This window comes from Oncorhynchus clarkii, unplaced genomic scaffold, assembly GCF_045791955.1.
Source record: "Oncorhynchus clarkii lewisi isolate Uvic-CL-2024 unplaced genomic scaffold, UVic_Ocla_1.0 unplaced_contig_10942_pilon_pilon, whole genome shotgun sequence".
Lineage (NCBI taxonomy): Eukaryota > Metazoa > Chordata > Actinopteri > Salmoniformes > Salmonidae > Oncorhynchus > Oncorhynchus clarkii.
This window is the reverse complement of record NW_027259496.1, coordinates 1-27,756: the sequence shown is the minus strand read 5'-3', so window position 1 is coordinate 27,756 and position 27,756 is coordinate 1. Positions and strand designations below refer to the sequence as shown.

General features: G+C 45.3%; 1 protein-coding gene across 1 annotated transcript; it reads right to left on the bottom strand.

Annotated features, from left to right (window-relative positions):
- LOC139400247 (vesicular glutamate transporter 1-like) lies at window positions 1–23,898 on the bottom strand (the record flags this gene model as incomplete). Its single annotated transcript, XM_071145229.1, has 9 exons — window positions 23,655–23,898; window positions 21,696–21,814; window positions 20,158–20,272; window positions 19,959–20,046; window positions 9,151–9,237; window positions 7,515–7,657; window positions 6,997–7,146; window positions 4,218–4,350; window positions 1–183 (listed from the first exon to the last, which is right to left on the bottom strand). Coding segments are annotated over exons 1-9 (1,189 nt in total), but the record flags the coding sequence as incomplete, so codon positions are not given.
- Window positions 23,899–27,756: the final 3,858 nt, after the last annotated feature.

Genomic DNA, 27,756 nt, shown 5'->3' with positions numbered 1-27,756 from the left:
AGCTCTGTAGCGATGTAGTGACGGTCCTAAAGTCTGTTTGTTTGTGGGAGAGAAAATCCTTCACGTTCTTACCTGAGATGGCAAATCCGCTGAAGCCCACAGCGATGACTAAAAAGGAGATGGCCATGACCTTGGTGTGAGAGTATCCCACCACCAGCAAGAAAGTGGCCTCCATTCCAAACCCTGGTGATAAAACAGGAATCACAACTAAACACACTACAATCACCACTAACAACAAACACGAAAGATCATAATATGGAAAGGACCCTTTGACTCTAATGTTGGTCCTGGTATTAGGGGTGGGTGGGGGTGTTGATCACCATTTAGTTTTGCACTGTGACAAACATAGGTTGTGGGCAGAGACATATATTTAGAGAGCTGGGATGACTTTTAGAATTTTTCGCCCAACAAAATGTACATATTGCAACTTTATCATTAATGTCTTGTCCTAGTCGTGTTTGTTGAGTGGATCATTTTAATTTGCCCCTTCTGTCATGCCCATGCCCTGTGCCAGTGACGTGATGATGACCCTGTGTGGCTCAATTGGTGAGAGCAGAGTGCTAGCAATGCCAAGGTCATGGGTTCAGTTCCCACAGGAATCGTGTATATACAGATACTATAATGTTTGCCCTCACTGAACTGTAAAGTCATTTTGGATTAAAGCATCTACCATTTGGCACATATTATATCCCTTCTGTTTATATAACAATTATAGAACGTTCTGCATTCCTTCTGTTTATATAACAATTATAGAACGTTCTGCATTCCTTCTGTTTATATAACAATTATAGAACGTTCTGCATTCCTTCTGTTTTATATAACAATTATAGAACGTTCTGCATTCCTTCTGTTTTATATAACAATTATAGAACGTTCTGCATTCCTTCTGTTTTATATAACAATTATAGAACGTTCTGCATTCCTTCTGTTTATATAACAATTAGAGAACGTTCTGTATTCCTTCTGTTTTATATAACAATTATAGAACGTTCTGCATTCCTTCTGTTTATATAACAATTATAGAACGTTCTGCATCCCTTCTGTTTATATAACAATTATAGAACGTTCTGCATTCCTTCTGTTTTATTTAACAATTATAGAACGTTCTGCATTCCTTCTGTTTTATTTAACAATTATAGAACGTTCTGCATCCCTTCTGTTTATATAACAATTATAGAATGTTCTGCATTCCTTCTGTTTATATAACAATTATAGAATGTTCTGCATTCCTTCTGTTTATATAACAATTATAGAATGTTCTGCATTCCTTCTGTTTATATAACAATTAGAGAACGTTCTGCATTCCTTCTGTTTTATTTAACAATTAGAGAACATTCTGCATTCCTTCTGTTTATATAACAATTATAGAACGTTCTGCATTCCTTCTGTTTATATAACAATTATAGAACGTTCTGCATTCCTTCTGTTTTATATAACAATTATAGAATGTTCTGCATTCCTTCTGTTTTATATAACAATTAGAGAACGTTCTGCATTCCTTCTGTTTATATAACAATTATAGAATGTTCTGCATTCCTTCTGTTTATATAACAATTATAGAACGTTCTGCATTCCTTCTGTTTTATATAACAATTATAGAACGTTCTGCATTCCTTCTGTTTTATTTAACAATTATAGAACGTTCTGCATCCCTTCTGTTTATATAACAATTATAGAACGTTCTGCATTCCTTCTGTTTTATTTAACAATTATAGAACGTTCTGCATTCCTTCTGTTTATATAACAATTATAGAATGTTCTGCATTCCTTCTGTTTATATAACAATTAGAGAACGTTCTGCATTCCTTCTGTTTATATAACAATTATAGAACGTTCTGCATTCCTTCTGTTTTATATAACAATTATAGAACGTTCTGCATTCCTTCTGTTTTATTTAACAATTATAGAACGTTCTGCATCCCTTCTGTTTATATAACAATTATAGAACGTTCTGCATTCCTTCTGTTTTATTTAACAATTATAGAACGTTCTGCATTCCTTCTGTTTATATAACAATTATAGAATGTTCTGCATTCCTTCTGTTTATATAACAATTAGAGAACGTTCTGCATTCCTTCTGTTTATATAACAATTATAGAACGTTCTGCATTCCTTCTGTTTATATAACAATTATAGAATGTTCTGCATTCCTTCTGTTTATATAACAATTATAGAATGTTCTGCATTCCTTCTGTTTATATAACAATTATAGAATGTTCTGCATTCCTTCTGTTTATATAACAATTAGAGAACGTTCTGCATTCCTTCTGTTTTATTTAACAATTAGAGAACATTCTGCATTCCTTCTGTTTATATAACAATTATAGAACGTTCTGCATTCCTTCTGTTTATATAACAATTATAGAACGTTCTGCATTCCTTCTGTTTTATATAACAATTATAGAATGTTCTGCATTCCTTCTGTTTTATATAACAATTAGAGAACGTTCTGCATTCCTTCTGTTTTATATAACAATTATAGAATGTTCTGCATTCCTTCTGTTTATATAACAATTATAGAACGTTCTGCATTCCTTCTGTTTATATAACAATTATAGAACGTTCTGCATTCCTTCTGTTTTATATAACAATTATAGAATGTTCTGCATTCCTTCTGTTTTATATAACAATTAGAGAACGTTCTGCATTCCTTCTGTTTTATATAACAATTATAGAACGTTCTGCATTCCTTCTGTTTATATAACAATTATAGAACGTTCTGCATTCCTTCTGTTTATATAACAATTATAGAACGTTCTGCATTCCTTTTTATTGGTTCGATGGTTTTGTTCTTCCCCTCTCTGACACAAATAGGTTGTGTTGGGACGTTGAGCTAACGTTGAGCTAACGTAGTTCTGGCACTGAGAGTTACCTATCTCCTGTTCTATTCTGTGAGACTGCTCTCATTAGCAGAGGGGCCAGTGATGCGTACACAGCATGCTTGTGTTAGCGCAGTCCCAGCTGTAGAATCATCAGTTTGATCCCGGCTAGCGCACCACTACCACTAGCTCACAGCAGCAGAACATGTCTGTGTGCTGCGACCGTCATACACCGTGCTCTCTCAGGCACTTTAATACTGCTTTTACACACATGATGCCCTCATGAACAAGCTGCCGCCACAGTCACACACTTTATTTTACACTCACAATCACACATCTTCGTCATCAGCTGTTTGGGCCTTCCCTCTCCCTCTCTCTCTCTGTCCCTCTCTCTCTCTTTGTCCCTCACTCTCTCTGTCCCCCTCTCTCTCTCTCTCTCTCCTCCCTTATAACTACAGGATTTTCATTTGAGCCAGTTTGCTACAGTGTAACGGATGTGAAAGGGCTAGCTTAGTTAGCGGTGTGCGCGCTAAATAGCGTTTCAATCAGTGACGTCACTTGCTCTGAGACCTTGAAGTAGTAGTTCCCCTTGCTCTGCAAGAGCCGCGGCTTTTGTGGAGCGATGGGTAACGATGCTTCAAAAGTGACTGTTGATGTGTGCAGAGGGTCCCTGGTTCGCGCCCGGGTATGGGCGAGGGGACGGTCTAAAGTTATACTGTTACATGAAACTAATCCAGCAGCAACAGGAAATGTGAATTATTATGTGGATTAGAATTCATGGACAGTTTTTGAAAGGTTGAATCTGAAATTACACTACAAGTTTGAAATGAAGTGTATTGCATAAAAGTTATCCTGCAACACGACCCACCCCTCTCTGCCTCAGTCTCTCCCTCCCCCTGCTCAGCTAAAAACCTCTCTATTTGTCCTCCCTCCCACTCCACTTTATCCATCCTCCTCTCTCTCTCCACCCACTTTCTCCCCTACTTTTCAATTCAATTCAAGGGCTTTATTGGCATGGGAGACATATGTTAACATTGCCAAAGCAAGTGAAGTAGATAATAAACCAAAGTGAAACAAACTATAAAAAACAACAGTAAACATTAAACTCACATTACACTTGTTCTAAACATTACACTTGTTCTTCACTGGTTGCCCTTTTCTTGTGGCAACAGGTGACAAATCTTGCTGCTGTGATGCACACTGTGGTATTTCACACAGTAGATATGGGAGTTAATAAAAAATTGTGATTGTTTTCGAATCCAAGTTTCCCTTAAGTACAGATCTAGGATCAACTTCCCCTCCCCCGATCCTAACTTGAACCATTAGTGAGGGAAATGCAAAACTGACCCCATATCTGTGTCTATATAGGGGAAAGTTCACTGTGGAGTGGGCTCTCACCTCCACAGTTCATGAGCTTCCTGACGTTGGTGGTGGTCATGATGTTGTGTGTTCGAAGGTAGTCGGCCAGCTGTCCCCCGATGGGCACAATGATGGTCATCACCAGATGTGGCAAGGCCGACACCATCCCCACCTGACAGAGAGAGAGAGAATTCACAAAATGGAACAAACACCAAATTAAGACTCTGCATGCAGACTTCTGCAAAAACATCCTCTGTGTACAACTTAAAACATCAAACAATGCATGCAGAACAGAATGAGGACGATACCCCCTAATTATCAAAATCCAGAAAATAGTTAAAATAGTTAAATTCCACCTAAAACGAAGCAATTCCCCAACCTTCTAGAACAAAGCCATCACAAACATAAACAGACCCCACAGATCCCCAGGACAGCAACACAATTAGACCAAACCGAATCATTGAGAAAACAAAAAGATAATTACACATTGGAAAGAATTTACCAAAAAACAGAGCAAACTGGAATGCTATTTGTCCCTAAACAGAGAGAACACAGTGGCAGAATACCTGACCACTGTGACTGACATACATTTTGACTATGTACTGTACAGACTCAGTGAGCATAGCCTTGCTATTGAGAAAGGCTCCCGTAGGCAGACATGACTCTCAAGAGAAAACAGGCTATGTGCTCACTGCCCACAAAATGAGGTGGAAACTGAGCTGCACTTCCTAACCTCCTGCCAAATGTATGACCATATTAGATACACATATTTCCCTCAGATCACAATGACCCACAAAGAATTCCAAAACAAACCCAATTTTTCTATACTCCCATATCTACTGGGTGAAATACCACAGTGTGTCATAGCAGCAAGATTTGTGACATTTTGCCACAAGAAAAGGTCAACCAGTGAAGAACAAACACCACAACCCATATTTATTTATGTTTATATTTATGTTTATTTATGTTTATTTATTTTTCACATCAATATAACACTGTATATAGCCATAATATGACATTTGAAATGTGTCTATTCCTTTGAAACGTGTCAGTGTAATGTGTCATGTTAATTTTTGATTGTTTATTTCACTTTAGTTTATTATCTATTTCACTTTCTTTGTAAATGTAAACATATGTTTCCCATGCCCATGCCTGTTTTCTTCACAAAAACAAAAAATGTGAAACTATGGTGGGCCAAATTTAACCCGTAGACCACCAGTTGTTTTTCTCTGGGCTAGGGGTTAGAGGCCAGGGGATAGGGGCTAGGTTAGGGGATAGGGGCTAGGCTAGGGGATAGGGGCTAGGCTAGGGGATAGGGGCTAGGTTAGGGGCTAGGGATAGGGGATAGGCTAGGGGCTAGGGGATAGGGGCTAGGCTAGGGGATAGAGGCTAGGGGATAGGTGCTAGGCTAGGGGATAGGGGCTAGGCTAGGGGATAGGGGCTAGGGTAGGGGATAGAGGCTAGGCTAGGGGATAGGGGCTATGGGATAGAGGATAGGGGCTATGGGATAGAGGCTAGGGGCTAGGGGATAGGGGCCAGGGGATAGGGGCTAGGCTAGGGGATAGAGGCTAGGGGCTAGGCTAGGGGGATAGAGGCTAGGGGATAGGGGCTAGGCTAGGGGATAGGGGCTAGGCTAGGGGATAGGGGCTAGGTTAGGGGATAGGGGCTAGGCTAGGGGATAGGGGCTAGGTTAGGGGACAGGGGCTAGGCTAGGGGATCGGGGATAGGCTAGGGGATAGGGGCTAGGCTAGGGGCTAGAGGCTAGGGGATAGGTGCTAGGCTAGGGGATAGGGGCTAGGCTAGGGGATAGGGGCTAGGGTAGGGGATAGAGGCTAGGCTAGGGGATAGGGGCTATGGGATAGAGGCTAGGGGCTATGGGATAGAGGCTAGGGGCTAGGGGATAGGGGCCAGGGGATAGGGGCTAGGCTAGGGGATAGAGGCTAGGGGCTAGGCTAGGGGGATAGAGGCTAGGGGATAGGGGCTAGGCTAGGGGATAGGGGCTAGGCTAGGGGATAGGGGCTAGGTTAGGGGATAGGGGCTAGGCTAGGGGATAGGGGCTAGGTTAGGGGACAGGGGCTAGGCTAGGGGATAGGGGATAGGCTAGGGGATAGGGGCTAGGCTAGGGGCTAGGGATAGGGGATAGGGGCTAGGCTAGGGGATAGAGGCTAGGGGATAGGTGCTAGGCTAGGGGATAGGGGCTAGGGTAGGGGATAGGGGCTAGGGTAGGGGATAGAGGCTAGGCTAGGGGATAGGGGCTATGGGATAGAGGCTAGGGGCTATGGGATAGAGGCTAGGGGATAGGGGCCAGGGGATAGGGGCTAGGCTAGGGGATAGAGGCTAGGGGCTAGGCTAGGGGGATAGAGGCTAGGGGATAGGGGCTAGGCTAGGGGATAGGGGCTAGGCTAGGGGATAGGGGCTAGGTTAGGGGATAGGGGCTAGGCTAGGGGATAGGGGCTAGGTTAGGGGACAGGGGCTAGGCTAGGGGATAGGGGATAGGCTAGGGGATAGGCTAGGGGCTAGGGGATAGGGGCTAGGCTAGGGGATAGAGGCTAGGGGATAGGTGCTAGGCTAGGGGATAGGGGCTAGGCTAGGGGATAGGGGCTAGGGTAGGGGATAGAGGCTAGGCTAGGGGATAGGGGCTATGGGATAGAGGCTAGGGGCTATGGGATAGAGGCTAGGGGCTAGGGGATAGGGGCCAGGGGATAGGGGCTAGGCTAGGGGATAGAGGCTAGGGGCTAGGCTAGGGGGATAGAGGCTAGGGGATAGGGGATAGGTAATAGGGGATAGGGGTTAATTCATAATTAAAACTCTGTCTCACCTTGCTGATCTCAAAGCCAAACACTTCCTCAAAGTAGGCCGGCTGGCTGATGAGAAGCAGGTAGAAAGTCCAGCTCCTGCAGAAGTTGGCTACGATAATGGCGTACACCGGCATGGACGTGAAGAATGCTCTCCATGGGGTTTTGAATTTCTGCAACAAGGAGGAATTAGAGATGGTTGTGCTCACAGTCCTCACCAGCCCTCACACAGCAAAAAAAGTGAAATTATAGAGGGATGTGGTGTGTGTGTGTGTGTGTGTGTGTGTGTGTGTGTGTGTGTGTGTGTGTGTTGTGTTTGTGTGTGTGTGTGTGTGTGTGTGTGTGTGTGTGTGTGTGTGTGTGTGTGTGTGTGTGTGTGTGTGTGTGTGTGTGTGTGCGCATGTGTGTGTGCACAAGTCACAAGCAAAAAGAAAAGTGGTGGAGTGTGTGTGTGTGTGTGTGTGTGTGTGTGTGTGTGTGTGTGTGTGTGAGACAGTGCAGTTTGTTTGAAATAAAATGTTTCATGCGTCTTGGTGCTTACCTGTAGAGGATTGGCAAAACCTGCTGACTCTCCGATGGCTTCCTCAATGTACTTCCTCTCCTCAGGGGTGATAGTGGGGTGGGCTGCCGGGCTTTCATACGACACCAGGATCCAGAAGAGATACCATGCTATCCCAAAACTGCCTGGGAGAGGGAGGGAGAGGGAGAGAGAGGAGGAGAGAGGTAAAGGGGGAGAGAGAGGATGACAGAGGTAGAGAGATAAAGAGGAGAGAGAGAGGAGAGAGGAGGAAAGAGGAAGAGAGGTAAAGAGGAGAAGGAGGAGAGAGGTAGAGAGGTAAAGGGGGAGAGAGAGGAGGAGAGAGGTGGAGAGGTAAAGAGGGGAGAGAGAGGAGAAGAGAGGTAGAGAGGTAAAGGGGGAGAGAGAGGAGGAGAGAGGTAGAGAGGTAAAGAGGAGAGAGAAAGCAGGAGAGAGGTAGAGAGGTAAAGAGGAGAGAGAGGAGGGGAGAGGTAGAGAGGTAAAGGGGGAGAGGAGGAGAGAGGTAGAGAGGTAAAGGGGGAGAGAGAGGAGGAGAGAGTAGAGAGGTAAAGAGGGGAGAGAGAGGAGAAGAGAGGTAGAGAGGTAAAGGGGGAGAGAGAGGAGGAGAGAGGTAGAGAGGTAAAGAGGAGAGAGAAAGCAGGAGAGAGGTAGAGAGGTAAAGAGGAGAGAGAGGAGGGGAGAGGTAGAGAGGTAAAGGGGGAGAGGAGGAGAGAGGTAGAGAGGTAAGAGGGAGAGAGAGGAGGAGAGCGGTAGAGAGGTAAAGGGGGAGAGAGAGGAGGAGAGAGGTAGAGAGGTAAAGTGGTGAGAGAGAGGAGAAGAGAGGTAGAGGGGGGAGAGAGAGGAGGAGAGAGGTAGAGAGGTAAAGGGGGGAGAGGAGGAGAGAGGTAGAGAGGTAAAGGGGGAGAGAGAGGAGGAGATAGGTAGAGAGGTAAGAGGGAGAGAGAGGAGGAGAGCGGTAGAGAGGTAAAGAGGGGAGAGAGAGGAGGAGAGAGGTAGAGTTAAAGAGGCGCGAGAGAGGAGAGAGGTCAAATGGAGAGAGAGAGCAGAGAGAGAGGAGGAGAGTGGAAGAGAGGTAAAGAGGGGAGAGAAGGGTAGGAAATGAGAAGGGTGGAGTAGGGAGAAAGGTAGGGTCGGGAGAATGGTCTCTACAGTACACTACAGTGATGACACGTTTGCAATAACATAAATTGTGTCAGTTTGGATGTCATTGTCACAGAAAAAATACCCAGCAAGCTTAGCAAGACCCATGTCTCTACCGCTCTCCTCCTATGAACTGGTGCTATACCGCTAGCTCCCCAAAGGAGGGTAGCACTGGCTAACTGAGTAGTCAGCATACCACTTTCAATAGTCTGGGCTACCAACACTGGGTCATGGGCAGTAGGCAGCTGAGCAGGGGCCACCCACTGTAATTTTTTTTTGTATTTTACCTTTATTTAACTAGGCAAGTCAGTTAAGAACAGCCTGTTCAGGGGCAGAATGACAGATTTGTACCTTGTCAGCTCTGGGATTTGAACTTGCAACCTTCCGGTTACTAGTCCAACGCTCTAACCACTAGGCTAAGCTTGCTGGGGTTTATCTTAGGGGACCTGTATGGCGATGAGACAGTTAAACTCGGTACTGCCCGGTTGGTTTTACTCACCATAGACGTAGAAGACTGAAGGCCACCCTACATACTGAACCAACACCCCAGCAAGAGGCATGGCCACCACAGCTCCCGCATAGGAACCTGTGACACAAAGAAAGAGCAAGACACAGAAATATGAAACATTGATGTTTCTATTGTTGTTGTGTAATGCCTCAGTCAGGCCAGATCTGAACACCTCAGCACCCACAATCAAAGTCAGTAGCAATAGCTAGCTAGCTCACGCAATATTTGTTTCTGGGTTTCGAGATTAGCTAGCAAGCTAATGAACTAACCTAGCCAACTAACGAACTAACGAACTAACTAACTAGCTAACCTAGCCAACTAACTGTGGAGAGAAACAATTAACTTACAGTAAGAACAGTTAATTAGCTCTTTGCTAGAAAATATTATGCTGCCTCCTAAACTGATAAGATGGCTTCACTAATGTTTACACATTGACAAGTCCTGTTCATTGTCAATGTCTATGAAAAGTAACAGCACAGGAGGTTGGTGGCACCTTAATTGGGGAGGATGGGCTCGTGGTAATGGCTGGAGCGGAATCGGTGGAATGGTATGAGATACATCAAACATATGGTTTCCATGTGTTTGATGCCATTCCATTCGCTCCGTTCCAGACATTTTTATGAGCCGTCCTCCCCTCAACAGCCTCCACTGATTCACAGCATTACAGTTATAACCCGTTACATACTGTATGCGGACAGGGACAAACAGAAATGTTTCTAACAGAAAACATTTAAAAAGCATAACCATGGTAGCAGTTGAAAGAGAAGACATTTAAAAAGCATAACCATGGTAGCAGTTGAAAGAGAAGACATTTAAAAAGCATAACCATGGTAGCAGTGGAAAGAGAAGACATTTAAAAAGCATAACCATGGTAGCAGTTGAAAGGGAAGACATTTAAAAAGCATAACCATGGTAGCAGTTGAAAGGGAAGACATTTAAAAAGCATAACCATGGTAGCTGTCACGACTTCCGCCGAGGTTGGCTCTCCTGCCCGTTCGGGCGGTGCTCGGCGGTCGTCGTCACCGTCCTACTAGCCACTACCGATCCCTTTTCGTGTATCTGTTGGTTTTGTCTGATTGGTTGCACCTGTGTTGTTTAGTTAATTAGTGTCTGTATATAATGTAGGTTGTCCCACCCTTGTTTTGTGCGGGATTGTTTATGTTGTCATTCATTTCGTCTATTGGTGTTTTTGTGTTTCTTATTCTCCGGTTAGTCTGTTATCCTGTGTTGGATAATTTCACCCTGTGTGTGTTTGGGTTGACCGTGTTTTGTTCACCGGAGAATAAAACTTTATATCGCTATCTGCTCTCTGCGCCTGATTCCACCCACCTTGATTAGACGTGACAGAATCCCGCACCACCATGGAATCAGCAGGAGCAGCAGCGTCTCCTCTCCCATCGATGGAAGAGAGGGTCCTCCATCATACCAGCGTGCTTCACCGGATTGGTTCTGCAATGGACCAAATGATGGAGAGAATGGATCGGTGGGAGAGGAGTGGCCTCCCCACCTCATCTCTAGCAACCCCTTCTCCAGCACCTCATGTTTCTGCGACCACATCTGGCTCTGGGGCTCTTCGGCTGACACTCCCACGGGAGTTTGACGGATCGGCGGCTGGGTGCCAGGGTTTCCTCCTTCAGCTGGAACTATACCTGGCTACCGTGCGTCCTGCTCCCTCTGGAGAGGAGAGCGTGTGCGCCCTCGTCTCCTGCTTGACTGGGCGAGCCCTCGAGTGGGCCAACGCAGTGTGGAATGGTCCGGACTCGGCTAAGGATAATTACCCAGAGTTCACCCGCCGATTCCGAGCTGTTTTTGACCATCCACCCGAGGGTCGGGCGGCGGGTGAACGGCTGTTTCACCTGCGTCAGGAGACGAGAAGCGTACAGGATTTTGCCCTAGAATTTAGGACTTTGGCAGCAGGATCAGGATGGAACGACAGGGCCTTGATTGATCATTTTAGATGTAGTCTCAGTGAGGATGTCCGCAGGGAGCTGGCACGTCGGGACACCACATTCACACTGGATGGACTTATCGATCTGGCTATCCGTCTCGACAACCTGCTGGCTGCTCGCAGGCGTTCGGATCAGGTCCTGTCGTTTCCTATCCCCAGCCCCCCTGTTCCTATCCCTATGGAATTAGGAGGTACGGCTTCAAGGGGGACCGGAGGAGGAGTGTCCTCCTGTACCAGTTGTGGTCGACGAGGGCACACGTCCGACCGGTGCTGGAGGAACTCGTCTGGGAGTCGGGAGGACAGGCGGAGCACTGCTCGATCACCCCAGGTGAGTAAGCACCAGACTCACCCAGAGCTTCCTGTCGGTCATGTGTATGTATTGACTTCTTTCCCTGGGTTTTCCCCCTCTACAGCATAAGGCGCTAGTCGATTCAGGCGCAGCTGGGAATTTCATGGATCGTGGGCTTGCGTTAAGGCTAGGGATTCCCCTGGTGTCGTTAGATCAACCTTTCCCCGTGCACTCCTTAGATAGCCGACCATTAGGGTCAGGAGTGATTAGGGAGGCTACGGTGCCACTGGACATGGTAACGCAGGGTGATCATAAGGAGCAGATTAGCCTGTTCCTTATAGATTCACCTGCGTTTCCAGTGGTGTTGGGGGTTCCCTGGTTAGCTCAACACAGCCCAGTGATTTTCTGGCGACAGGGGGCTCTTAAGGGGTGGTCAGAGGAGTGTTCAGGTAGGTGTATAGGAGTTGCCGTTGGTGCGACTACGGTGGAGAGTCCAGACCAAGTTTCCACCGTGCGCATTCCCTCTGAATATGCCGATTTGGCTATCGCTTTCAGTAAAGGGAAGGCGACCCAATTACCACCTCATCGTCGAGAGGACTGTGCGATAAACCTTCTGGAAAACGCTGCACTTCCTAGGAGTCACGTGTATCCATTGTCCCAGGAGGAGACAGTTGCGATGGAAACATATGTTTCCGAATCACTGGGACAGGGGTACATTCAGCCCTCCATATCACCCGTCTCCTCAAGCTTCTTTTTTGTGAAGAAGAAGGATGGAGGTCTGCGTCCGTGCATTGATTATAGAGGTCTAAATTCCATCACAGTGGGGTTTAGTTACCCACTACCTCTCATCGCTACGGCAATGGAATCATTTCACGGGGCGCGATTCTTCACAAAACTGGACCTGAGGAGCGCGTATAATCTGGTACGTATCCGGGGAGGAGATGAGTGGAAAACCGCATTTAGTACTACTTCTGGTCATTATGAGTACTGCGTCATGCCATACGGGTTGAAGAATGCTCCAGCCGTTTTCCAATCCTTCGTAGATGAGATTCTCCGAGACCTGCTCGGGCAGGGAGTGGTAGTGTACATTGATGACATTTTGATCTATTCGACCACACGCGCAGAGCATGTGTCTCTGGTGTGTAAGGTACTTGAGCGACTACTGGAGCATGACCTGTATTGCAAGGCGGAGAAATGTGAGTTTTTCAAACAGTCCGTTTCCTTCCTGGGGTATCGTATTTCCACCTCCGGGGTGGTGATGGAGGATGATCGCGTTACAGCCGTGCGTAATTGGCCGACTCCGACCACGGTGAAAGAAGTGCAGCGGTTTTTAGGGTTTGCCAATTACTACCGGAGGTTTATCCGGGGTTTTGGTCAGGTGGCTGCTCCCATCACCTCACTGCTGAAGGGGGGACTGGTGCGCTTGCGCTGGTCAGCAGAGGCGGGCAGAGCTTTCAGTCGTCTGAAGGAGCTGTTCACCAATGCGCCTGTGTTGGCGCATCCGGACCCCTCTTTAGCGTTCATAGTGGAGGTGGATGCGTCCGAGGCTGGGGTTGGAGCCATGCTGTCCCAACGCTTGGGCGTGCCATCCAAACTCCGTCCGTGTGCTTTTTTTTCGAGCAAGCTCAGCCCAGCGGAGCGAAACTATGATGTGGGGGACCGGGAGTTGTTAGCTGTAGTCAAGGCTCTGAAGGTGTGGAGACATTGGCTTGAGGGGGCTAAATACCCTTTTCTCATCTGGACTGACCATCGTAATCTCGAGTACATCCGGGCAGCTAAGAGACTAAATCCACGTCAGGCTAGATGGGCCATGTTTTTTAATAGGTTCCAGTTTACCCTCACATATCGGCCAGGCTCCCAAAACACCAAAGCTGACGCACTGTCTCGCCTCTATGATACCGAGGAACGGTCAGTAGAGCCAACTCCCATCATTCCACCGTCATGTCTCGTGGCACCGGTGGTATGGGAGGTGGACGCTGAGATAGAGAGGGCCTCACGGTCAGAACCGGCTCCTCCTAACTGTCCAGTAGGGACTAAGTACGTGCCGAGGGTAGTCCGGGACAAGCTGATTAGGTGGGCTCATACTCTTCCCTCCTCGGGTCATCCTGGTATTAAGAGGACAGTGCAGAGTCTGAGAGGGAGATACTGGTGGCCCACACTGGCTAAAGACGTGAGATTTTATGTCTCCTCCTGCTCAGTGTGTGCTCAGAGCAAGGCTCCTCGGCACCTACCTAGAGGGAAATTACAACCCCTCCCCGTTCCACAACGGCCGTGGACACATTTATAGGTGGATTTTCTTACCGACCTTCCCCCGTCCCAGGGAAGTACTACGATCCTGGTCGTTGTGGATCGGTTTTCTAAGTCCTGTCGTCTCATTCCGTTGCCCGGTCTTCCTACGGCCCTGCAGACTGCTGAGGCTTTGTTTACCCATGTCTTCCGGCACTATGGGGTGCCTGAGGACATCGTCTCTGATTGGGGTCCCCAATTCACGTCCAGAGTGTGGAGGGCGTTTCTGGAGAGACTGGGGGTCTCGGTTAGCTTAACCTCAGGTTTTTACCCCGAGAGTAATGGGCAGGTGGAGCGCCTTAACCAGGATGTGGGCAGGTTTCTGCGGTCCTATTGCCGGGACCGGCCTGGTGAGTGGGCTAGGTATGTTCCATGAGCCGAACTAGCCCAGAACTCCTTACGCCACTCCTCTACTAACTTGTCTCCTTTTGAGTGTGTGTTAGGTTACCAGCCGGTCCTGGCTCCATGGCATCAGAGTCAGACTGAGGCTCCTGCGGTGGAGGAATGGGTACAGCGCTCCAAGGACACTTGGAAAGCCGTTCAGGACTCATTACGGTTAGCGGGAGAACGGCAGAAGAGGAGCGCTGACCAACACCGCAGTGAGACCCCCGTGTTTGCACCGGGGACAGGGTCTGGCTCTCGACCCGAAACCTGTCTCTCCGCCTGCCCTGTCGGAAGCTGGGGCCGCAGTGTGTGGGGCTGTTCAAAGTCCTGAGGAGAATAAACGAGGTGTGTTATAGGTTACAACTTCCTAGGTATTACCGTATTAACCCCTCGTTTCATGTGTCTCTCCTCAGGCCGGTGGTGGCTGGTCCCCTGCAAGAAGGTGAGGTGTCTGAGGTCCCTCCGCCCCCTCTGGACATCGAGGGGCCCCCGGCGTATACAGTTCGAGGCATTCTGGATTCGAGACGCCGGGTGGGGGGCCTACAGTACCTCGTGGACTGGGAGGGGTACGGCCCGGAGGAGAGATGCTGGGTTCCGGTGAGGGACATTTTGGACCCTTCTCTCCTGATAGATTTCCACCGCCTCCACCCGGATAGCCCAGCACCTCGTCCTCCGGGTCGTCCTCGAGGACGGTGCGTCGGGGGGGGGGGGGGGGGGTACTGTCACGACTTCCGCCGAGGTTGGCTCTCCTGCCCGTTCGGGCGGTGCTCGGCGGTCGTCGTCACCGTCCTACTAGCCACTACCGATCCCTTTTCGTGTATCTGTTGGTTTTGTCTGATTGGTTGCACCTGTGTTGTTTAGTTAATTAGTGTCGGTATATAATGTAGGTTGTCCCACCCTTGTTTTGTGCGGGATTGTTTATGTTGTCATTGATTTCGTCTATCTGTGTTTTTGTGTTTCTTATTCTCCGGTTAGTCTGTTATCCTGTGTTGGATAATTTCACCCTGTGTGTGTTTGGGTTGACAGTGTTTTGTTCGCCGGAGAATAAAACTTTATATCGCTATCTGCTCTCTGCGCCTGATTCCACCCACCTTGATTAGACGTGACAGTAGCAGTTGAAAGAGAAGACATTTAAAAAGCATAACCATGGTAGCAGTTGAAAGAGAAGACATTTAAAAAGCATAACCATGGTAGCAGTGGAAAGAGAAGACATTTAAAAAGCATAACCATGGTAGCAGTTGAAAGAGAAGACATTTAAAAATCATAACCATGGTAGCAGTTGAAAGAGAAGACATTTAAAAAGCATAACCATGGTAGCAGTTGAAAGAGAAGACATTTAAAAAGCATAACCATGGTAGCAGTTGAAAGAGAAGACATTTAAAAAGCATAACCATGGTAGCAGTTGAAAGAGAAGACATTTAAAAAGCATAACCATGGTAGCAGTTGAAAGAGAAGACATTTAAAAAGCATAACCATGGTAGCAGTTGAAAGAGAAGACATTTAAAAAGCATAAACATGGTAGCAGTTGAAAGAGAAGACATTTAAAAAGCATAACCATGGTAGCAGTTGAAAGAGAAGACATTTAAAAAGCATAACCATGGTAGCAGTGGAAAGAGAAGACATTTAAAAAGCATAACCATGGTAGCAGTGGAAAGAGAAGACATTTAAAAAGCATAACCATGGTAGCAGTGGAATGAGAAGACATTTAAAAAGCATAACCATGGTAGCAGTTGAAAGAGAAGACATTTAAAAAGCATAACCATGGTAGCAGTTGAAAGGGAAAACAGAACAAAGGTGAGGATACAATCCAAGCAAATACATTACTGTTGATATTTACATTTACTGGACTTTTCACAGCATTTGTCAATAATATAATCTGGAAATATGCTGGATACATTCAGTGACATAATAAGAATATTCATGCAACATTTGGGCTAGGTGAAACATTTTATTTGGAACAAAGCCCTGCATTTGCATATGTGAACTGATTGCCCCCCATCTATCTTCAGAGCTCGTGCTGCTAGGTGACCTAAACTGGGACTTGCTTAACACCCCAGCCCTGCTACAATCTAAACTTGATGCCCTCAATCTCACACAAATTATCAATGAACCTACCAGGTACCACCCCAAAGCAGTAAACATGGGCACCCTCATAGATATCATCCTAACCAACTTGCCCTCTAAATACACCTCTGCTATTTTCAACCAAGATCTCAGCGATCACTGCCTCATTGCCTGCATCCGTAATGGGTCAGTGGTCAAACGATCTCCACTCATCACTGACAAACGCTCCCTGAAACACTTCAGCGAGCAGGCCTTTCTAATCGACCTGGCCTGGGTATCCTGGGGGGATATTGACCTCATCCCGTCAGTAGAGGATACCTGGTTATTTTTTAAAAATGCCTTCCTCACCATCTTAAATAAGCATGCCCCATTCAAGAAATTTAGAACCAGGAACAGATATAGCCCTTGGTTCTCTCCAGACCTGACTGCCCTTAACCAACACAATAACACCCTGTGGCGTTCTGCATTAGCATCAAACAGCCCCCGTGATATGCAACTTTTCAGTGAAGTTAGAAAAGCCAAGGATAGCTTTATCAAGCAGAAATTTGCTTCCTGCAACACAAACTCAAAAAAGTTCTGGGACACTGTAAAGTCCATGGAGAATAAGAACACCTCCTCCCAGCTGCCCACTGCACTGAGGATAAGAAACTGTCACCACCGATAAATCCACTATAATTGCGAATTTCAATAAGCATTTTTCTACGGCTGGCCATGCTTTCCACCTGGCTACCCCTACCCTGGTCAACAGCAATGCACCCCCCACAGCAACCTGCCCAAGCCTTACCCATTTCTCCTTCTCCCAAATCCAGTCAGCTGATGTTCTGAAAGAGCTGCAAAATCTGGATCCCTACAAATCAGCCGGGCTAGACAATCTGGACCCTTTCTTTCTAAAAATGATCTGCCGAAATTGTTGCACCCCCTATTACTAGCCTGTTCAATCTCTCTTTCGTGTCGTCTAAGATTCCCAAAGATTGGAAAGCAGCTGCGGTCATCCCCCTCTTCAAAGGGGGGACACACTCTTGACCCAAACTGCTACAGACCTAAATCTATCCTACCCTGCCTTTCTAAGGTCTTCGAAAGCCAAGTCAACAAACAGATCACCGACCATTTCGAATCCCACCGCACCTTCTCCGCTATGCAATCTGGTTTCAGAGCTGGTCATGGGTGCACCTCAGCCACGCTCAAGATCCTAAACGATATCTTAACCGCCATCGATAAGAAACAATACTGTGCAGCCGTATTCATTGACCTGGCCAAGGCTTTCGACTCTGTCAATCACCACATCCTCATCGGCAGACTCGATAGCCTTGGTCTCTCAAATGATTGCCTCGGCTGTTTCACCAAATACTTCTGTCAAATCGGAGGGCCTGTTGTCTGGGCCTCTGCCAGTCTCTATGGGGGTGCCACAGGATTCAATTCTCGGGCCAACTCTCTTCTCTGTATACATCAATGATGTCACTCTTGCTGCTGGTGAGTCTCTGATTCACCTCTACGCAGATGACACTGTTCTGTATACTTCTGGCCCTTCGTTGGACACTTTGTTAACAACCCTCCAGACAAGCTTCAATGCCATACAGCTCTCCTTCACTGGCCTCCAACTGCTCTTAAATACAAGTAAAACTAAATGCATGCTCTTCAACTGATCGCTGCCTGCACCTGCCCGCCCGTCCAGCATCACTACTCTGGACGGTTCTGACTTAGAATATGTGGACAACTACAAATACCTAGGTGTCTGGTTAGACTGTAAACTCTCCTTCCAGACTCACATCAAACATCTCCAATCCAAAGTTAAATCTAGAATTGGCTTTCTATTTCGCAACAAAGCATCCTTCACTCATGCTGCCAAACATACCCTCGTAAAACTGACCATCCTACCGATCCTCGACTTTGGCGATGTAATTTACAATATAGCCTCCAATACCCTACTTAATAAATTGGATGCAGTCTATCACAGTGCCATCCGTTTTGTCACCAAAGCCCCATATACTACCCACCACTGCGACCTGTACGCTCTCGTTGGCTGGCCTTCGCTTCATACTCATCGCCAAACCCACTGGCTCCAGGTCATCTACAAGACCCTGCTAGGTAAAGTCCACCCTTATCTCAGCGCACTGGTCACCTTAGCAGAACCCACCTGTAGCACACGCTCCAGCAGGTATATCTCTCTGGTCCCCCCAAAAACAATTCCTCCTTTGGCCGCCTCTCCTTCCAGTTCTCTGCTGCCAATGACTGGAGCGAACTACAAAAATCTCTGAAACTGGAAACACTTATCTCCCTCACTAGCTTTAAGCACCAGCTGTCAGAGCAGCTCAGATTACTGCACCTGTACATAGCCCATCTATAATTTAGCCCAAACAACTACCTCTTTCCCTACTGTATTTATTTATTTATTTAGCTCCTTTGCACCCCATTATTTCTATTTCTACTTTGCACATTCTTCCACTGCAAATCTACCATTCCAGTGTTTTACTTGCTATATTGTATTTACTTCGCCACCATGGCCTTTTTGCCTTTACCTCACCTCATTTGCTCACATCGTATATAAACTTGTTTATACTGTATTATTGACTGTATGTTTGTTTTACTCCATGTGTAACTCTGTGTCGTTGTATGTGTCAAACTGCTTTGCTTTATCTTGGCCAGGTCGCAATTGTAAATGAGAACTTGTTCTCAATTTGCCTATCTGGTTAAATAAAGGTGAAATAAATAAATAAAAATCCCCACCATCACACAATTAATCCCCACCATCACACAATGTTATGCAATCCAACAACAGTCCACTACAATCCAACAACGGTCCCCTACAATCCAACAACGATCCATTACAATCCAACAACAGTTCACTACAATCCAACAACGATCCACTACAATCCAACAACGATCCACTACAATCCAACAACAATCCATTACAATCCAACAACGATCCATTACAATCCAACAACGATCCACTACAATCCAACAACGATCCATTACAATCCAACAACAGTCCACTACAATCCAACAACGGTCCCCTACAATCCAACAACGATCCACTACAATCCAACAACAGTCCACTACAATCCAACAACGATCCACTACAATCCAACAACGATCCACTACAATCCAACAACGATCCATTACAATCCAACAACGATCCACTACAATCCAACAACGATCCACTACAATCCAACAACGATCCATTACAATCCAACAACGATCCATTACAATCCAACAACGGTCCACTACAATCCAACAACAGTCCATTACAAATCTCCATCTGGTTTAGTGAAAAGCATCATTTGAAAGTGCCTCAAATTTAAGCTCTTATCAGTGACCAAATCTGCCCTTTTGATCTCTCATACCTGGACCCTGGAGTGTAAAGGGCTACATACACTTCCTGCAGCTGAGAATGCATCAATGGAGGCTGTAGAGGGGAGGACTGCTCATAATAATGGCTGGAATGGAGCGAATGGAATGGCATGTATTTGATACCATTCCATCCATTCCACTCCAGCCATTACCACGAACCCATTCTCCCCAATTAAGGTGCCACCAACCTCCTGTGGAATGCATGCATACAGTATGTAGGACAATGTGCTGCACTAGATTTATTTGGGATCTTACCAATAGGAACTTTACTATAATGTTGAGGTTGTTTATAAGCACATCTTAGCTAACCTCTTGACAAGAACATCAAGTAACATCACAAATGGTTGGATCCAGTAATGTGTAGAGTAGTCTTTATTATCCCTGGGGGGAAATTCTATCATTCATTGTGTGGTTTAAGAGAGAGAAAAGGGGAGGGAGAGCATGAGAGGATGTTTAAATCCATTTGTTTTAGTATCTTACCACAGAATGCTGTTGTGGCCAGTCGACTTCTCTCTAGAGGGGGGGCCCATTTGGCCCAGATCCCATGGCATGCTGGGTAAGATACGCCCTATAGGGAAGTAATGAAGTGATGCACACAGTAAATATCCAAACATAATATTCAACACACGCACGCACGCACGCACACAGAGAGTGAGAGAGACAGATGCACTCTAAGTACCTCGACGAGGCCTTGGCATATCCTGACTAGTATGACACAGCTGTAGTGTGTACGAGCAGCAGATGGAATCAGCATGTTGAGAGTGGATGTGGCCACTATGGCAAAGCCAAACACGCTGAAACACACCAAGACAGAAACAGTCAGAGACAAACACAACCAGCCTTCATTTCAACCACAGAGAGCTATAGAGACCAGCCTTCATTTCAACCACTGAGAGCTATAGAGACCAGCCTTCATTTCAACCACTGAGAGCTATAGAGACCAGCCTTCATTTCAACCACTGAGAGCTATAGAGACCAGCCTTCATTTCAACCATTGAGAGCGATAGAGACCATGGTTCATTAGGGGTCAGTTTAATTTTCAATTTAGTTTAATTCAGGAAGTAATTATTGGCAAATATTTTATATGAAGATGAAATATTTAAATTCTATAAAGATTTCAATTCATGAGCTGGTTTTCAGTTCATTTGACTGATATCAACATGTAATTAACCCCAATCCTGAGAGAAATGTCTTTGGTGTTATTGATGAGACTGTCCCAACCTTTGTAGCAGTTCAAAATGTCTGATGGAAACCCTTGACTATAAGGGCTCCGTCTATACATTAGTAAAAATGAATACATCACTTTTTGATTGAGGCAACATCCGAAGCCATAGTTTAGTAGCCAATGTATACTGTTCTCTTAGTTTTTGTACCGCTTATAAATGTGTTAGTTAAGCCAACTGAGTGGCCTTGTGGTAGGACTGTCCACCCTGAGATTGGAAGGTAGGGGGTTCAATCCCCGGCCAAGTCATACCAAAGGCTGTATGAATGGGACCCATTCATGGGACCCATTGGCTCTCTGCATTAAGGAGATAGATGGAGAATAATGTCCTGTCCAGGGGATGTACTTGTTCATCAAGCTGCTACAGAAACAGGAGATAACAGACTCCTGTTATGATGAGGCTACTACTTATGGATAAGTCATAATGGACCCCTTCATGTTATCATAACAGTACTGTTATTAGATGTTGTTTGGGGACAAAGGAGAAAGTGGGAAATATAATGTATACTTTAGTCAAATATAATGTATACTTTTGTCAAAATAATGTATACTTTAGTCAAATATAATGTAAACTTTAGTCAAATATAATGTATACTCTAGTAAAATATAATGTATACTTTAGTCAAATATAACGTATACCTTAGTCAAAATAGTGTATACTTTAGTCAAATATAATGTATACTCTAGTAAAATTGAATGTATATTTTAGTAAATATAATGTATACTTTAGTCAAATATAATGTTTACTCTAGTAAAATATAATGTATATTTTTGTAAATATAATGTATACTTTAGTCAAATGAATCCTAGTAGTAAAAAAGTTGACCTCCGACACGTTTGAGGAAAGGTATTGACATACAATAAGGAAATCAGTCAATCAATAGAGGAATAATAATCCCAAAGCATGCTAAAACGTACATACTTGTTAGCTTAGTATTTTTGACATATGAGACCTCCAGGAATCTGTGTGACGATGTATCCTAAAATGCACTTACTTGTTAGCTTTATATTTTTGACATATAAAACCTCCGGGAATCTGTGTGACGATGTATCCCCAGAAGAAGGACCCGTGGATCATCCCCACGGTCTCTGGATCCCAGCTGAACTGTGCTGCCTGGGGGGAGAGAAAGAGGAGGAGTGACATGGTTGTGCTCATAAGACACCAAACGGAAGAAAACCATCTGGGAGCAAGGGACTACCTGGATTTGTACAATAAGAAACGCTCATTTAGATTTTCAGTTGCAGAACATTTTTGAAGCATTTTTTCGTTGCGTGTCCTAATGAACACAACCCATGACTACGCATGTGTAGCGGAGTGGGTTCGTTAAATGATGCTTGAGTGATGAGAAACCTTGCCTGAGACCTGAAGAGTTGTGTTAGCTTCCCAAACACCTTGATAAAGGCTACACTTCAAAAGGTGCTGACTGTGATTATAAATAAGTATTTTCAAGTCAAAGTACATTGTCCATTGACGGTATTCTTCTTCCTCTGCACAAAAATAAAGCTTGGACACACTCCAACCTCAGCGAGGTCGGAAACAACCGGAAGTATGCGGTTTTCATTGATACAGTATCTTCAACCTAGCTTGCTTTTCCCCTGAAACATGGATGTGTGGACCCCGCTCAGGTATTTATTTTTACACCTGCTACGTTAGGTTACACACACTATGAGTCTCCAAGCCCAAAGTTACAACCTTTGTTGTGGCCTGTAGCCAGTCCTCCCCATGACCTGACCCCCTGACCTGACCCCAACCCTCCTCTTCCCACAACACTAGCTAGCAAGGTTATTTGCTACCATTCAGACAGTGAAGAAAGAAGGGAAAAGCCCTCTTCAAGAAAATGGTTCTTTGAGAAGAAAGAGTGCCACATAGAACCACCGGTCACTTCAAAGAGCCCCCCCCCTTTTCAGACATTTACATTGGGTTGTTAGCGCAGACAGTCATAGTAAATGTTTTCCTCATTAAACAGACAGTCATAGTAAATGTTTTCCTCATTAAAGTAGACAGTCATAGTAAATGTTTTCCTCATTAAACAGACAGTCATAGTAAATGTTTTCCTCATTAAAGTAGACAGTCATAGTAAATGTTTTCCTCATTAAACAGACAGTCATAGTAAATGTTTTCCTCATTAAACAGACAGTCATAGTAAATGTTTTCCTCGTTAAACAGACAGTCATAGTAAATGTTTTCCTCATTAAGCAGACAGTCATAGTAAATGTTTTCCTCATTAAACAGACAGTCATAGTAAATGTTTTCCTCATTAAACAGACAGTCATAGTAAATGTTTTCCTCATTAAAGCAGACAGTCATAGTAAATGTTTTCCTCATTAAACAGACAGTCATAGTAAATGTTTTCCTCATTAAAGCAGACAGTCATAGTAAATGTTTTCCTCATTAAACAGACAGTCATAGTAAATGTTTTCCTCATTAAACAGACAGTCATAGTAAATGTTTTCCTCATTAAAGCAGACAGTCATAGTAAATGTTTTCCTCATTAAAGCAGACAGTCATAGTAAATGTTTTCCTCATTAAACAGACAGTCATAGTAAATGTTTTCCTCATTAAACAGACAGTCATAGTAAATGTTTTCCTCATTAAACAGACAGTCATAGTAAATGTTTTCCTCAATAAAGCAGCCATCAGCAAAGTCAGAACTACAGTCTTAGACAAAAAGGTTCCACAAGGGTTCTTCGGCTGTCCTATAAAGGAAAGCCCTTTTTGGTTCCATGTGAGACTGTTTCGGTTCCAGGTAGAACCTTTTTCCAAAAGAGGTCCAAAACCAAAAATAATCATTTTCCAAATGGGTTTTTACTTGGAACCAAAAGTGTTCTACCTGGAACCGAAAATGATTTTTTAAAGGGTTCTCCTATGGGGACAGCCGATTAACCTTTTTAGTTCTAGAAGTGTAGGAAGAAAATAGAAGAGTGAGTGTAAGTGCCAGAACAGTGTGCCTCACCACCAGGACCTCCTTGTTACCCTTCCAGACGGTGTGGTCGTTGACCATGCTGACGATGGCCACGCCCAGGTTGCAGCGGATGCCAAAGGAGATGCAGAAGCCCAGGCCTGAGAGGATGGCGATGATGTAACGACGGGGAAGGCCGAAGCAGGTGCAGTCCACCACGGGCATCTCCTTCTCCTCCACAAGCTCTGGGCGGCCCTCGGCCGAAAGCTCGATGGTCTCCCCATTGGGCTGACGCTTTTCTAGGATTCTGGTGAAGAGCAGAGGGAGAGAGAGGGACAAAGTTAGTAGCAATAGTAATAATTACACATGGTATGTAGCGCTCTTCAAGCACCCAAAGTGGCTTTACAATTCTATAAAAGAAAAAGAAGAAAGTGAAATCTAGTGAGAATTGAACCCTGTGGTGCTCAGTTGGAAGAAGGAGCATTGTGTTAACAACGGCAAGGGTTCAATTCCCATATCATTTATTATTATTATTATTTCTTTTTTAACTTTATTTAACCAGGCAAGTCAGTTAAGAACAAATTATTATTTACAATGACGGACTAGGAACGGTGGGGCAGAATGACAGATTTTTACCTCATCGGCTCAGGGATTCGATCTAGCAACCTTACGGTTACTGGCCCAACGCTCTAACCACTAGAGATAAAACCACCTGCCGCCCTGAATCACATAGTATACTTCAAATGTGTGTACTGTGTGTATGTACTCGCTGTGTGTACTCAGCTGTACTGTATGTCTCCTTGGGTGAAGGCGTCTGTTAGTGTCATGTAGTGTCAGTAAGCAGGGAGAATGTGGACCTAACCAATGCAACAGCCAAGTCAAATTTCCATTGATGTGTCAAAAGGACACCTTTTTGTAAACCAACGTGTTTGTAATGTCGACAAGGTCAAGGTCATCTACATGTTTACCAGGGTTGGGCTCAATTCCCTTTTCAGTTCAGTCATATCATGAATTTCAGTTTGAAGCTAGAGATGACAACACAACCATTTTTTGAAGGGCCTGGGAGGTCGTAAGCCCCACCCCCCCAGCCGTGGTATAACATGAACATCACTGATACTGTGGATAGCATGACTGCCTCACAGCCAGAAGGTTGTAGGTCCGAGTCCCGGGTGGGCTACCCCCCCCAGCCGTGGTATAACATGAATATCACTGATACTGTGGATAGCATGACTGCCTCACAGCCAGAAGGTTGTAGGTCCGAGTCCCGGGTGGGCTACCCCCCCCCTCCCTGAATTCAGTACTGTGTATTGGCAATCCATACAGACTGCGTTAACATGACCCTAGCCATGTGTACACATGGTTAAGAGATCAAGCAAACATTTCACATAGATTGTCTTTCCACAGTTTTATAGGGGTTTCATGATCAAAAAGCCTCTCCCAAGCTTACACACACACACACACACACACACACACACACACACACACACACACACACACACACACACACACACACACAACACACACACACGCATATGTTAAGGTCATCTCTGAATCAGCAACTCCCCCTGTGTAGGAGCATCTGTTGTTTGCCTGGTCCCTAGGTGGGTGGGTACCAGCTATGGCACATTCCCCCAGTGTTCAGTCCTTCACAGTAGCCTATACCTGCTGCTGCTCTGGCACTGACCACTCTGTCACACACACACACACACACTTTAGACACTAAAGCGCAGTTCAGTTCAGAGTCCAAAGCAGCTGAGTCGTGATAGTCCGTGTGTCACATGCGCAGTGAAATGCTTACTTAACCAACAATGCAGAATTTTGGATCTTGCTCTGCGATCACCATCTGCAGGGAACACACAGCCCGAACATGCACCTCCCACAAATTCTCAACCAAAGCATCTCCGTGTACAAAGCTCCTACACATTTCGTTGTGGTGACGGCTGCAGAAATGTCTTCAGCCACACTGAGAATTCATAAAGTATGAAAACCAACTGTCTAGTTTTCTAGAACTCTGCTGTGCGGACCATCACTGATAAGCTCTTAGCCCTTCTGACACTGTCCACTCTGTCATACACACACTGGCACCAGCACCCACCCACACAGAGCTGTGGTATCTAATCAAATGTGGAGCCGTGTGTATCCACGGTAAAGACGTAGCCATACAGAACCTTGGACCTCGATAACAAAACCACCATGATCATTATTGAACGCGCGCGCACACGCACACACACACACACACACACACAGAAAGACAGAGAGAGACAGAGACATAATTAGAGAGAGAGAATGAGAGAGGGGTAGAGAGAGAGACCGAGAGGGGTAGAGAGAAAGACAGATAGGGACAGAGACATAATTAGAGAGAGAGAATGAGAGAGGGGTAGAGAGAGAGACCGAGAGGGGTAGAGAGAAAGACAGAGAGGGACAGAGACATAATTAGAGAGAGAGAATGAGAGAGGGGTAGAGAGAGAGACCGAGAGGGGTAGAGAGAGAGACAGAGAGGGGCAGAGACAGAATTAGAGAGAGAGAATGAGAGAAGGGTAGAGAGAGAGACAGAGAAGGGTAGAGAGAATGACAGATAGGGACAGAGACATAATTAGAGAGAGAGAATGAGAGAGGGGTAGAGAGAGAGACCGAGAGGGGTAGAGCGAAAGACAGAGAGGGACAGAGACAGAATTAGAGAGAGAGAATGAGAGAGGGGTAGATAGAGAGACAGAGAGGGGCAGAGACAGAATTAGAGAGAGAGAATGAGAGAGGGGTAGAGAGAGAGACCTAGAGGGGTAGAGCGAAAGACAGAGAGGGGCAGAGACAGAATTAGAGAGCGAGACAGAGAGGGACAGAAATAGAATTAGAGATACAGAATGAGAGAGGGGTAGAGAGATACAGAGTGAGAGAGGGGTAGAGAGATACAGAGTGAGAGAGGGGTAGAGAGATACAGAGTGAGAGAGGGGTAGAGAGATACAGAATGAGAGAGGGGTAGAGAGAGACAGAGAGGGACAGAGACAGAATTAGAGATACAGAATGAGAGAGGGGTAGAGAGATACAGAATGAGAGAGGGGTAGAGAGATACAGAATGAGAGAGGGGTAGAGAGATACAGAGTGAGAGAGGGGTAGAGAGATACAGAGTGAGAGAGGGGTAGAGAGATACAGAGTGAGAGAGGGGTAGAGAGAGACAGAGAGGGACAGAGACAGAATTAGAGATGTTTTGTGTGTGTGTATAGGTGTGTGTGTATCTAGGTGTATGTATAGGTGTGTTTGTGTGCGTGTGTGTGTGTGTATATATATAGGTGTGTGTAGGTGTGTGTGTGTATCAGTGTTTTAGTGTGTGCCTGCATGTGCATGTGTGTGTGTGTGTTTGTACAGGGTCACACAGGAGCTCACAGGTTGTCTGGTTTCCATGGAGGTTCCAGTTACTCAGTGAGGTCGACAAAAGCAGCCGGAATCAATGCTAGGAGTCATTGTGTTCCAAAGAGTTGATTCATTGTGAATCAGTCCGGACTAAATCAAATAGAATGTCTAAATAGAAAGACTCATCCTTTATTCAAATCAAGTGATTTAGAGATTCCTGGAGATGATTCTTGCCTCACTCTATTCTCCTCTCCCATTATTTTTCTCCCACAAGTATGAACACACACACACTGAACACACACTGAACACACACACAGACACACAATAAGCATTTCACTGTAAGGTAGACCTGTTGTATTCAGCGCATGTTACAAATACAATTTGATTTGAATGAACACAAATACACAATACACACAAGCAAGTCCAACTCTTAGATTGATTAAATATTAATAGATTTTGGGGGGAGATGAATTATTGAGTTATACCCCTTCTAATATTCTCTCTTTCCATCATCATTCTCTCTCTCTCTCTCTCTCTCTCTCTCTCTCTCTCTCTCTCTCTCTCTCTCTCTATCTCTCTCTCTATCTCTCTCTCTCTCGTTGTCAGTCAGTCAGTCAGTCAGTCAGTCTGTCTGTCTGTCTGTCTGTCTGTCTGTCTGTCTGTCTGTCTGTCTGTCTGTCTGTCTGTCTGTCTGTCTGTCTGCACTGAAGAAAAGTATATAAACGCAACATGTAAAGTGTTGGTCCCCATGTTTCATGAGCTGAAATAAAAGATCCCAGAAATATTTTCCAGATGCACAAACAGCTTATTT